Source organism: Semicossyphus pulcher, unplaced genomic scaffold (genome assembly GCF_022749685.1).
Source record: "Semicossyphus pulcher isolate SPU_LCO1_2020_fin unplaced genomic scaffold, fSemPul1.0.p SCAF_20, whole genome shotgun sequence".
In the NCBI taxonomy this organism is placed as follows: Eukaryota; Metazoa; Chordata; class Actinopteri; order Labriformes; family Labridae; genus Semicossyphus; species Semicossyphus pulcher.
Genome location: NW_027211694.1, coordinates 22,620,657 through 22,635,127, shown reverse-complemented (window position 1 = coordinate 22,635,127; position 14,471 = coordinate 22,620,657). Strand labels below are relative to the sequence as shown.

At 47.0% G+C, this 14,471-nt stretch overlaps 1 protein-coding gene across 1 annotated transcript in view; it reads right to left on the bottom strand.

The window, feature by feature from the left end:
* tmtc1 (transmembrane O-mannosyltransferase targeting cadherins 1) overlaps positions 1 to 14,471 on the bottom strand; it is a 116,276-nt gene that overhangs the window by 93,036 nt on the left and 8,769 nt on the right. The window contains exon 2 of the mRNA XM_069671120.1: positions 9,013 to 9,190. Within this exon, the coding sequence (XP_069527221.1) occupies positions 9,013 to 9,190 (178 nt within the window). The remainder of the gene's footprint in view (positions 1 to 9,012; positions 9,191 to 14,471) is intronic.

Here is a 14,471-nt window from a genome sequence, read left to right as displayed (position 1 = left end):
ATTTCGATTACAGAGAACACCAGCTTTGACTGACGGAGGCTTTTTCAAGGGGCGGACTGCTCCTTTAAATACTTTCTGAGCCTGACCAAAGATGCCAATCACAGAGCAATCTCTGAACCCATCAGCCATCGTCTGATGATGATGCATCCTTTGGGAGCGGAGGCCAACTTTACAGAGCTTCCAGTGTAGCCAGCGTGTTGCGATGAAGGACTTCCTGCCAACACTTCCTGTCCCGTGTGCCGCATTGTTTACAGTCTGACTCGCAACTTGAGTTGGAGTTGAGAGACGACGTCAGAGAGCAGATTATTAGCTACATGCAGATTACAGAGATGTGTTTACACAGAATGTTTTCCTGCATGAACCAAAGCCTGCTGATACATCACTGGTCAAACGTTAAGCTAGCATGCAACTGTTTCTGCTTCCCCACGATCTGCATCATCTCCTCCTCTTGTAATGTGAGCATGTTTGAGATTAGTTTCCCTTTATGTTAGTTAGTTAGGATTTGGTTGTTGTGCTTCCTACTTCAGTCAGCTCGCTTCCTGATTGGCTATCGTTTGGTTCCACGTGACGATCCACAGAGAGCGTGCTCGGCCGTCCTCGGGGTTCCCCCCCACACGAAAGGATATCAGAGACACTGGAGTGATAAGATGACCGAAAAGAGCAACAGCATTTCCCATCAAATACGTGTGTCCAGTGTTGCACAGGAAAATGGAGCCTTAACCATCAAATATAACAAAGTTAGAAACCCAAAGCTCACTGCCAGGAGACGACTTTCAGAATATGTCCCAGTATTTGAAGTCGGATTCTTCCTTTAAAGGTGCGATCAAGGCCACATGTCCCCGAGTGTTTAGAGGAAGGGTGTGTCAGAGAGACTTCTATTAGAACCAGCTGCAGCCGCTGGAACAGACAACATGTGGGTTTCACACTTACACACACACTTACACACACGCACGCGCGCACGCGCACACACGCACACACGCACACACTTACACACACGCACGCGCGCACGCGCACACACGCACACACGCACACACGCACACACTTTAAGCTTTCACTTTGGTGTTTGCTGCTTTTTATTTTGAGTTTTGGAAAACATGCACAGCTTGTGAGCCTGTCCATCATGCAGAGTATCACACACACACACACACACACACACACACACACACACACACACACACACACAAGTAAGATGAAAGGAGATTATTTACATCTATAAGTGGATGGTCTCTGACTCTGAGTTTGAAGTGTGTGTGTGTGTGTGTGTGTGTGTGTGTGTGTGTGTGTGTGTGTGTGTGTGTGTGTGTGTGTGTGTGTGCGTGTGCGTGCACTAAAAAGACATTGCTTCATCACCTACAAATACTTTGGAACGGCCTGGATGGACGGAGATGAAAGGGAAGAGGAGAACAGAGGAGGAAGTGAGGGATGAAGAGTGATCGAAGGTGTAAGATGAAAGTACGAGTCAGGTGGGGGGGGTGAGAGAGGACAGGGAAGCCTCGTCTCCCTCTCTGCATAAATAAAACGTGTGTGAAGCCTCTCTATCCCTCGACACACACGCTCTGAATATGTTTTAAATGCGAGCAGCAGTAAACAGATTAGAGTCTTTAAGCTGAGGGGAGAGATGCTTCACATCACACCGGTTTGTGCAGCAAACTTTCTAGTTCTCCCTCCTTCTCTTCATTGTCCACCGTCTGATCCCATCCCTCCATCACGCCTCTATCTGCAGTCCTTCACTCCCATCTTTGCACAGACTTATTTCATGTGATTTAATTGCAACAAACGAGTGTGAAGGTTGCAGAAACGACTACAACATGATGCAGATCTGTAAAGGTTATTTGATGCTATAAAAAGGGGGCGTGGCCTCATGATTGACAGCTCTGTTGACAAATGGGGCTCCTGCAGCATTCTGTTCCCGAGTAGCAGAGTAGAGGAGGAACGGCGAGAGGAGACGTAACTAACACTAACACTACAGTCATTGAACTTTCCATCAGCGTGAATATCTGCTTCAGACCGACACAAGAAGCTGTTCTGCTGCAGACTGAGCCCACCTGAGGGCTCCAACACGCCAAGGACACCTGAGGGCTCCAACACGCCAAGGACACCTGAGGGCTCCAACACGCCAAGGACACCTGAGGGCTCCAACACAGCAAGGACACCTGAGGGCTCCGACACGCCAAGGACACCTGAGGGCTCCGACACGCCAAGGACACCTGAGGGCTCCGACACGCCAAGGACACCTGAGGGCTCCAACACAGCAAGGACACCTGAGGGCTCCAACACGCCAAGGACACCTGAGGGCTCCAACACAGCAAGGACACCTGAGGGCTCCGACACGCCAAGGACACCTGAGGGCGCCAACACGCCAAGGACACCTGAGGGCTCCAACACGCCAAGGACACCTGAGGGCGCCAACACGCCAAGGACACAAGGTAAAGGTTTATTGGGTAGAGGAAGGGGCGGGACATCAACACTGCGGCTCCACCAGCCGCTCTCTGCTGCACACACTCTGGATACAGATGAGTAAGAAGAAGAGCAGGGAGGTTCTGATGAAAATATACGAAGTGATTCTGGTATTCACTTGTTCTTTAATGCTAATAATGTATATATATATATAAATAGCATATATTCATCCCAAATCATTCCAAACAGGACATTGGTTCGGTGTGGAATGATCAGAGTCAAACTGTCTGCCGACCTCCCGTCTGTCTGTGGAAACATGTCATAAATAACCTCACCCAAACGTGCACACGAGCAGAGGACAAATACAGAGAGGAGGGCGTGTCCTTCTCTTCACAGCAGGCAGCCTCTCACTGCAGATTCAGTCAGCACTAATGCTGCAGGTTAATCTCTACAGATGTGCTGAAAACATATTTAATAAGAAACGGTGCAAAGTGCATGAAGTGTGCATGAGCCAGTCCTCTGTGCAGGACCAGTGTAAACATGCACAAGCTATCAGGAACTTCCACAGGCCAGAGTCCCACGATTCAGCCTCACTGATATCTAGGTTATGCATTTGTTTGTCATGGCCATCAGATGCAAAAAGTTCCCCCGACTGTCTGCATGAAACACTAGTAAGACCTTCACTCAGGAGACGGGGGGCCGAGTCCAGAGTGAAACAAAACGTCAATGTGGAGTTATAATTTATAGCCCAGACCAGGTCGTGCTTCTTCTACTCAGTAGCTTTTGTGCCTGAACCAAACAGACGACTTCCTGTTAGCTTAAAAAAAGTGACGCTAAAGGCTTAAACCAGAGCTAATCAAATGTTCGAAAGAAAGAAAACAGACACTAAAAGGTTCCTTAGAACAGGAGCTGTACATGAAAGTCTGAGGGAAAGCGATGGGATTTGAACATTTGGGACAGAAAGTATCCGTCAAATGCAAGTTAACTTCATACAAGTGCAATAAAATGTTCGCTTGGACACCCTTTAATCTGATCAAGGTGTTTACAGGAGGACTGTTCATGTGCCCTGCTGATGAGTGGAATAAAAGGCTCCATACTGAAGCAGCCTGAGTGACAAAGAGAGGAGGAAAGAATGAAACATACCTATTTGTCTCACTCTCTCACCCCTCTCTCCGTCGCCGTCTCTAATTCGGATCCATTACATAATTGTGCAGGAATCTGAGCTCAGCTGCAGCTGCAGCCGCCTCTCTGAGTCCAAACCCCGGCAGAAGGGGAGAGGAAGTGTAAAAGTACAGCTCGGTTAAACACACCCAAACATCCAAACGCGCACGCTGAGCCAGTGTGACTTTTCGCAGGCAGGCTGTCACCCCGGGGACGATCTGAGTCGAGTCGTCTGTCCCTCGGCTCGGTGTGTCCTGGCCTTCACCGGCAGCCCAAACATCCGGAGACAGCTTTATTCTCTGTGTGTGTGCATGTGTGTGTGTGTGTGTGTGTGTGAGAGAGAGAGAGAGAGAGAGAGAGCCGACAGCGACACGGCACACATATGGCTGATGGGATCCACACATGGCCGCCGTGCTATCAGCAGACAGAGGAGAGGGGGGAGGATGAATGGAGGCTTTTCAGCTCTGAAACAGGAGCCTCATTCACCGAGTACAGACCCAGAAAACAGGAACCCAGAGACGCACTGACCCTGGATCTGCTGAGAATACTTACAACATAATAATGATGAACAAGTAGAGGAAGAGGAGATGTTTACTGTGTGATACAAACTACGGATACGGACAAGCCCAATTAAGTTCTTATTTTAGCAGATTTAAGATTTATTCGACACTGTTTTTTTATTCTATTGTAAGGCTACAAATGAACATAATTTCACACTTTATGGATTAATCTATTAGTCTATAAAATGTCCATAAACTGTGAAAGAAGCTCCTCACACAGAGACTAAATTGACGTCTCAAAATGTCTTCTGTCCAGTGAACAGTCCAAAAGCCAAAGTGTCTTATTAACGCTCATGACACTCACACATGACAATGAAAGAAGCAAAATCTTATTTTAAGAAGCTGGAAACATTCAATTTTTTACATTTCTGCGTAAAATCACTGAAAAAAATAAAGTTTTGTAAAATAGTTCTTTCAAACATTCGCTCGGAACCTCATAAACTTCTGACTTGTTCTGTCGCTGTGTGTGTGTCTGTATGTTTTGTTTTATGTTTGTTTGTTTGTTTGTTTGTTTGCGTGTTTCTCCTCCTTGTCTAATGTGTAAAATGACTGATTTTAATTTAGCGGTCTGGGTCTGGTGGGTGTGTGTGTGCTCAGACGGGCGGGCGGGCGGGACTGGTAGATACTGGGCTCTAGATTAGATGCAGCATACTGTTTGTATTTTGTATATTGTGAAATTCTTCAATAAAAATTCTTTGATCAAACATTCGCTCGGTATCTCAGATGGGGTACGCCCCTCTGCGGAGGATAAAGCAAATAAAGGCTGAAAACAGGGTTAAAGTTAAACTATCAGCATGACTCAGTAAATTCATGCCAATAGGACACTTCCTGTTTAGATCACCAAAGCATCATTAAAACTGTAAAGCCGATAAATCTGTAAATGTAAAATCATCACCGACTCCAGAACAAAACAGATAAAATATTGACCCTTTTCTCTCATGTTCGGCTTCTGTGTGCAGATATTGTGCGAGGAGCTCCTGCTGCTGCTGCGAGACAACATCATTTAGCACTCGGTCGCTAATGATAGCAGCTAATGCTTTCTGCTAACTGAAGAGGAAACAGAATCTATTTCAAATCGTCCTGCTGCTTCTCGCTGCCGCCGTCCGACAGCGAAACAAACAAGCTTTTGTTCTTCCTGCTTACGACAGACGCAACAGAATAACTCTGTTTCCATCTGAGTGATCAGAAGAGAAACAAATATTCTGTTTGTGTGAACGGCCACTAAATGTTTCAGTTCGGATGAAGAAGTGGAGCACTGAGGGGGAAAAACGTCTCTCGGAGGAAAGTCGGGAACAAACAAGCTCCTTTTTCTCTTTGAAAAAGTCTCTCAAGAATAAAATAAGAAGGAGAGAGCGAGCGGCATATCGGGGGTGAAAAATGTTTCGTCCCCTTAAAGTGTGTGTGTGTGTGCGTGCATGCGTGCGTGCGTGCGTGTGTGTGTGTGTGCCTCCACCCATCTCATTCCTTATCACAATGAGGAAAAATGAACTCCATCTGGTCTTAATGACGGAGGCTGTTTATACTGAGGAACAGTCTGGAGTCAGCAGGCTGTGTGTGCCGGTGTGTGTGTGTGTGTGTGTGTGTGTGTGTGTGTTTGCCGGCGTGTGTGTGTGTGTGCCGGTGTGTGTGTGTGTGTGTGTGTTTGCCGGCGTGTGTGTGTGTGTGCCGGTGTGTGTGTGTGTGTGTGTGTGTGTGTGTGTGTGTGTGTGTGTGCGTGTGTGTTTGGCCGACTGTTCGTCCACTCTGCTCTCGAGGACATTTGCATAAAAATAGCAAAAAAAAAAAAAACTGGACCGCTTCCTAAAATGTGCACGTATGGATCTCAGAGCATCCTGACTCTCTGATCTACTGAATCCTGAGTTATTTTCTTTTGGCTAAGCAGAGAGGAAACTGAGTTTCTTATAGCAAACTATTTTGGCGGCTAATGAGGGCTGCATTTTCAGATTAAACAGGTAGCAGAAGATTCAGGTTAAACATGTGTTTACAAAAGAAGTCAGCTGATCGAACAGGATGTAAACAAAGAAGAGAGTTAAAAGAGGAAATAAAGGTAAACATTAAACGAGCATCGTAAAGGCGAAGCAGTGGTCGGCAGAGGAGACAAGCTGCCTCCTTACAGTTCCCGGCCGTGATGAGCGTTGGTCGTGATTAAAGTGCTGTGTGTGTCTGTGAGACACTGTGAAGAGAAAATGAATATAAGGAGGTGAAACCTCGTTTATGTAAATTGTGGACAAAGAGGAGAAGAGAGTGAGCGCAGTGTAACACGTGTGTGTGGCTTCTAAACGAGCCGCGCGTTTGTCATCTTTCTGCGTGACAGGAAGTGGACTTTTAATCTGAGATAACGAGTGGATTAGCATCGCTGTTGGTACCAACACGACATGGCTAACAGGAAACCTGGATGTGTTTTATGAACTTTGTTGGCGGAGGATGGATTATATGCACGGACAGGCTCAGGGGAGAAGGCTGCATCACACAGGTAGGACAGCTGACTGACGGTAACTTGTAAATATTAATCAGTTGTGAAGTCGGTGCTGATTGGATCCGTTTCGCCCGGCCGGGGTCGGGTTCTCTTCGGGTTCAGGCACGAAACTTTGGACCCGTGAAGACCTCTAGCTTCGAGTTTCACAAACCACTGGGTGACATCACGGTGACTACATCCACTCCTTATATACAATCTACGTCTCAACTGAATCTTTTTTTGACTTAGACAAACATTTTAAAAATATACAATATGCTTAAAATGCTCCTGAACACAAAGTAAACATGCCGCGTGTCTGTCTGTGCACAGAGTCGGCTCTCACATCCAGCTCAGAGTTCCTGCCTGTGCTGTCAGGTTGAGTGGCATGCTGGGAAATCAAAGTCTCTCCTCGCCGGCCCGGAGACTTTGAGACCTTATTTCTGACTCCTTCACGCTTCCTGCTCTCACTTTTCTTTTCTGTCTTGTCGTCTTGTTCCCTCGCTCCCCGCTTACTTCCTCCTCCTCCTCTCCTCTGAACCTTCCCTTTGCTCTCTCTCCTCCTCCTCCTCCTCCTCCGCCTCGTCTCTCCTCGTCTCTGCGCAGGGAGTCGGGGGAGCGCCCTGGCAGGAGGCCGGTCCTACTGCAACCCCCGCTGCTCTGCATTCATCTCCCCCTCGCTCGATCCCTTCCTTCCTCTCGCTTCCTTTCATGGCCCCCCTCCACCATATCTCATGCATTTCTCTGACTCTTTCTCCAGGCTGCACACACTCCTCCGCTCCATTCAGCCCCCCTTCCCCCTCATTTCAATTTCTCTGCAGCGCTCGTGTGCAGAACATCTGAGCTCTGGCTGTCACACACCTGTTGCAGTGAGCGGAGGAATAATAACCAGGGTTTTTGCATATCTTCCACAACTTGCAAAACCTGACTCACAACCCCTCAGAGTCATGCAGAGGTAAATGTCGCCCTTTGGGAATACAGGGAAGGTAGAGCAGAGCTTGTGAACGACAGAGACACAAAGCTGACGGCAGGCGTGAATAATTTAACCATGTGACATCGTGGGCTCATCCTAAAGAACATACTCTCCTCCTGTGAGACACTCCTGCAGGTTGGACAAGTGAAAGGCAGAGGGCGGACAGGTGCGGACTCAAGAAACAGACAGTGGGTCAAAATAACCTGCAGCAGAAGAATTTAGTGACTAAATGATTAAGGGAGTGTCAACAAATAGCTCTGGCTGTCATCCATTGAAATTAATTATTTCCCCCCGCTGTGCGTCTTATCTGTACGTCAAAATACGAGCAATGCATCTGAGGATGTTTCAACAACATGACGGCATCCACGCAGAACAGAGAGCTGTACGACGCGCGAGTTCAACATACTCAGGCTTTATTAAAGTGAGCTGGCTCAACAAAGCCTGAAGCGTCAGTCAGAGGTAACAGGTATGAAGGTGGATATGAACCTTCTGTTAACTCTCTGTGCTTCAGGCTCTGAGCGCGCTCACAGAAAAAGGGACGTTTCACACGTCATCCTGAGCGACCCTCGTCTGCCTGCTTCAGTCAGACTGTTTCAGTGAGAAGTGATGATGAATGTATAAAAGTTATTACAATAAAAAACGTTGCTGCTGCTTCAAACAAGGCACCAGAGGAATGTGCAGCATGTGCTGCTGTAACTGCACGGCTTCGCTCTGCGGCTCTACATGTGTAACGTGACGTTCCAGAGGGGCTGAAGAGGAATTAAAAAGTCTTGTTATCCAATACGAAGCAGCAGCGGAGAGACACACTGGGACAGAACCAGCAGAGCCTGAGGGGGATGTCGTCTGTGTTCAGGCTCTCAGTAAATTCAGCCGGTTACAGTTTGGCTCTCTTACACCAGAATGTATTTTAGAGAGCAAGAGAAAGACGATTTATAAATCCAGGATAAAAGTAGGGAGAGATCCACGAGCTATCAGTTTACTGGATCGGTGTTACGCAATGCTGACCAATCAGCCAACCACACGGGCTGCAGGATAACTACCGAGTGTTGTTCTGTGAAGGCGTTCTGGTGGACTCCAGCTTAACTTAGCTTCCTGGCTTTCCATTAAAGGTGAGGGTGTGTTTATGAATGTGTGTGAAGGAGCTGCTGCTGGTTGCACTGGGCTGAACTGGTCAAGCATAAGGTCACAGCAGCAGCACATTTTCCTTAGTTAAACTGAATATTTAAAGCTGTCAATCAACTGGCTTTGGGCGGGACTTCCTGTTCATTCTTGTACAGACTTATTGATTGTGTGGTACTCCTGTGACTCCAGTCTGGAGGTGAAGGTCAGAGCTTTATTGTAGCTGTTTCAGTGTAATGTCAAAGGTCAAAGTTTCTATTTAGACTAACCCACTATAAACCATCTCTCATGTGAAGACGTTGTTGTTGGCACGCTTAGCTTTGTGTGTGTTTGTGATGAACAGCACTCACAGCCTCCGTGTGGACGGGGTGCACAGCGAAGAAGAGCGCCGTGACGAAGGCCAGGCGCGAGTCCTCGAAGGTGCAGCGCTCACAGGTGTGCATGAGCAGGCAGGTGACGGCGCAGTGCAGACACACGTTGACGATGTGGAAGTAGAGCGGCGTCATGCCGCCCAGCAGGATGTTCAACCTGACGGACAGAGAGAGAGAGAGAGAGAGAGAGAGAGAGATATTCAACACTGTGGGATGTTTCTAGTGGATCCGACTGGAATACGGCAGTTTATGAGTTTATTAACTTTATTACACTGAATAAAGAACTGTTTGTGGACACAGGAAGTCAGAAGGAGCTGCTGCTGCTAACGAGGTTAGCTCGGTTTTAAGGTTTTGCTCCAGAGCTGAATGATCTGCAGACGTCTCCTCTTTTTAAAACAAAAAGGACCAACTGGTTTAAACCAGTAAAAAACACTGAGGCAGTTTCAAATTAAAAGTCTGTGTTTCTCCAACAGACGTTGGCAGAGCTTTGTGGGCTGGGAGCCGAGCTGCAGGCGAATGATGTGAGCCCAACTTTTTAAGTTTTTCCTGAGCACTGAATCTTTCTCAGAGGTCAAAAACAAGCGGGAACAGTGTTTAAAACCAGTGAAACCACTGAACAAGTTTACAAGTTTATAAATCCGTGTTTCTCTGACGCTTTTCAGCAGACACAGAGCATCAGGAGGGGCTGCGAGACACAGGTTTTATGTGAGGATTCCTTCAGTGTGTGTCGTTGACATGTTTTTTTACAGGGAGCTGAATTACCTGCAGAGGTCGCTTTCTCTCCAAACAAAGTGAAACTGGGATTAAAACCAGTGAAACCTTCAATAAAACTGATTCATGTTAAAAATCAGTGTTTCTCAGATGTTCTTTGGCAGAGCTTCAGGGGCTGGGAGTCGAGCTGCTGCTAACTTCAGCTCTGCGTGTTTCTATTTAACTTCATGTAGACTTTTTAGCTCTTTATATCATTTATCTGTTTGCATGTTGTTTTGCTGATTACACAGATTACCATCGCAGGGATGTTGAAAGTGACGATGACCTGACATGCACCATGAGGAGGTGGTTGGTTGGATATGTTTAATGCCCGGTATGCAAGCCTTGCAAGCTTTTCAGACGGGGGGAGCAAAGCAACAAGCGGGCGCAATCCTGTGACATGGTCGCGTTCAGTTCACGCACACGCCAGTCCGCTGCCAGAGTTGAAAGATCTTGAACTTTTTTTCTCCGTGACGCGCAGCAGCAACCACAAAAATAAGAATGGACTAGAGCAGTGGTTCCCAACCTGGGGTCCGGGCCCCACTTTGGGGGGCGCCAAAGATCGCTGGGGGTGCGCGAGGCTTTGTCTGCACTGAGACTGTCAAGATTCGATTTTCACATGTTAAAAAAAACTTTAAGAAACTGCATATTTTTTGGTCCTCATTCAGATATAGGAACTACTTTGTAGGCCACACCTCTGCAAACTGCAGACTGATTGGTGTTATGTTTTGCCAATAAAGATTTGGAATGAATCACTTTATTGTTTTGGTGTACGTGTGTGCGGGCTGGGGGGGGCGCAGCTTAGATACAAGCAGGGGGGCTCCAAAGAAACAAGGTTGGGAACCACTGGAATAGAGCCTGCTCCTTGCTGTACGTCATATTCATATACTCCAGTGCCGTGAAATCAGGCATTTTAAGCCCCCAAAAAAGCCTGTAAAATCCTGGAGGGTCTGCATGAACACCCAATAATGTCTATGTTCTCACCCATACATACACACACAGAAATAAATTCAGAAAAGCTGACTGTGAACACACCAACAACCAACATTGACTGCACACATGCACGAGTTGTTACCTGTCCTATTTGTCCTCTCTCATTTTTCCTTTTCACACACTGTACCATCGCTCTCTCTCTTCCTCACACACACACACTATACACACACACTCGCTAAACTACACTTCCTCAGTCTAGGACGCCTCCGATGTCATGTCTCGTTCAGAATCGTCAGGTTTGAAATGTCGACTGCAGACCTGAAGAGTTTTTAGACGATCCATCGGTATATTCTCGTCTACTGCAGGGTTTCGATTCTGGTTTGAAACACGGCAGCGACGGAGACATGTCCGGACTTGTTTACTGCACCCTCTACGGAGACATCAGTGATCACTGACGGACTCTTTTCATCATGTGTGCGTCCATGAATATGTGAGTGTATTTTCAGCGTGTTGTACAGTACGCCTTCCCCCATAACTCTGAGTCTCGTGTGTTTGTGTTCTTCGCGCTCGTGGCACAAGTTGAACCCCAGTTTGTTTAATTAAAACCATGAGCCAGATGTTCAGACTAAAAACCAGAGCAGAGAAACGGCAGTATTTCACACCAGCGTCTCTCGCTGGGCCGTTCCTTCCGGAGGGAGGGGCGCAATGCATGCTGGGTGTTGTAGGAATGTAGAATGGGCGAAACCACGAGCCGTTTGTGCGACTTTCTCCACAGCTATGGAGACAATTTCAAATATTATTGCTTCTATCGATTACAGAGAACACCAGCTTTGACTGACGGGGGCTTTTAACAATCTGAGCCTGTCAGTGGAAACAACAAGAACTTGTAGAGGACTTAATGTAATCAGGCCCATTTACCCACAAGGATTAAACTGCAGCCATTTCTACTCAAGCAATTCAAAAACTAGGGCCCAGTTTAATGACACCAGAGTGGAAGCTGCATGCTCAGGGGTTAATGTTTCTTTCTAGGAAAAGTCTTGCCTACTACGAAACCAAAGAGAGAGAGCTGGACAGATCGGGGCGTCACATCTGAACTCCTTATCTCTGACTGTAATTAGCTCTAATGGGGTCCTCTGTGAGCTCTCGTCCTCTCCATTAATTGATGAAGGAGACTCTGGCCTCCACCGTCCGTCTTTTATCCACAATTCAATGAGAGCGACTGATAAAACCGGCTCGAGAGCCTGAACCCTCCCCGTTATCTCCCCCTGACCTCGGCTGATGCTGATCTGCCCTCACAGCCGACGCTGAGACGAGTGTAAAACACGTGAAGGGCCGTGAGAAGGATTCCCCCTCAAAGCGACGGCTGCGGAGGAATTTAAATTTCTCATTGGAGGCGTTTAGCTCGTGTGCTGATCCTCAGAGACTGGCAGTGAGGACGAGGTCGAGGTTCAGTGTCCTGCTGAAGGACACGCTGACAGAGAGCGCGGCTGCTGATGGACACACGTACGGGCTGCAGGAGGAAACTAATCTGTGACCTTTGTGTGATGGGCCTGTGTAACATACACTCTGTAACATGAATAACAATGAGCCTGAGCCGCCATCATGATAATGTGCTATCATGGTTTTATTCAGGACGATTTATGAGCTGATTTATTTCATCACTACACTGCGCTTCCTTTAGGATGCTTACAGCAACGCTGCAGACGTGTGCAAGTTTCCCGACACGCGATGGGAACGTCGAGCAACGCTCAATAAAATGTTTATATTAGCAAATCAGAACAAGAATTATTCGATCCTGAATTTAATCTGATATTTATGTTTCTACCCATGACCCGAGCATCGATACGCCCACAAATAAAAACATTCTGACAGAATTATTGTTACGATGAACGCTTTGACGCTTAACTCGTCCATCTCACTCAGTAACTGCCTGAATGTTGGCTCTGTGACAGTCTGGCTCAGCCTGCGACAGCGAGGAGGAAAATAATGACACAGTGACGGGAAGTAGGACAAAGATGACTTGATTGGTATTTGGGGAAACATTGAATCCAGTCAGAATCCCAAAGCACACAGCAGAGAGATGTTTGAGGAGCCCGCAGAAGACGAGCAAACACAAGTGAGAGTGTTTGTCGAAGTGGTTTCAGGATCTCTGTCGGTTCACACAGGGTTCTGGAGGTTTACTTTTTATGACAGGAAGGAACTCGAGAGGTGATCGCAGTCTGACAGCATAAACATATATAACACTTATCCAAAACTTACAAGTCAAGAAAAGGTCAGGAACAGTTTCTACTCAGGCTGATCAATCAACACATATTCAAACCAATCATCAACCAAGTTAGAGCAACAGAACCAGCAGATGCAAAGGTTAACGTTGGTGAATGAGGTTTAAAACCAGTCAATGGAAAGCCCTTCAGGTGCTTTGGAAGGAGGCCTGAACGCTCAGGCTCCGGTCCAGGCGTCTGAGTCCCTGCCTGCAGGATGTCTTCAGTGTGCAAAGGACTCAAACAGACCAGGTGGACGTAAAGGAAAAATAACATGATTTAAAGGCCCTCTCACGAACAGACTCACGCTCATCGTCTATTACTAAGTTTGACTCAGACATTTTTGGTCATATTAATGTTGTTAGTCATCGCCGGGAGTTTACCCAACTCACTCCAGTTTCAGCTTCTTGTTCCTTTGCAGCGTCCTGTCAGCCGGACATTTAGTGCCGACAGCTTTCTGACTTTTCACAGACACGTTTCCGTCTCTTTTAACAACATTCAGCTGCATGAAGTTCTTTATTCTGTCTGCGAGCTTACGTTTGGTTTGCTGCCGATGGCTTGGATAACTTGACCCTTACACACATGCACTCCTGACAACTTCAGGACCGTCTGACCCCCGACATTTCCCTGAGTTGCCCTTTCACACAGCGGGAGATTTCTCCCTGTCGGACGAGGAGGGGGCGGGGCGAGGGCAAGTATGTTTACTGACTAATTCTATCATGTGTGTTTTTTCATCTGTCAGACGCTCTGTCTCTCACCTGGAGCAGCTTCTCCACACATGCTCGTCAGAAACACACACACACACACACACACACACACACACACACACACACACACACACACACACACACACACACACACACACACACACACACACACACACACACACACACACACACACACACACACACACACACACACACACACACACACACACACACACACACACTGGTACGTCCCTCCTGTAGATGCATCGATTGAGATGCGACGTCTGCTGTTAAATATTGATGTTATTATTCTGCTTTAAAAGGTTTTAAGTGCAGCTGTGCAGCGTCGGCCTCATTAGTGTGTTTTGATCGTTTCGACAGGCCGTTAATGACGAGCCTCCAAAACGCGAGTCGGGCGACTTTATAAAACGTGCAGCTCGTGATGGATGTAAACACAGCAGACAGACAGGAAGAGAGCAACAGAGAGAGCTGCTGTGTGCAGGCAGAGCAGGTGAAGGTGTGCGGGGAGACGTAACTGAAGAGAAGCGAGGTGAGCAGAGAGTTTGTGAACAAACACGAACACATGGTGCGGAAGAATGAAGCAGGGATTAATTATAGTTAATTAATAATTAATTATAACTTTCTTTAATAGGGTGACTTATTGTTCGCTGCATAATCATTTTTTGCGATATAAAAATACAGGAAATGGTAACGCAGTGTGTTTTCATGTGCATATACAATAAACAATCAGACTTTTATTATTTGGGACTTAAAGTATTTTCTGGTA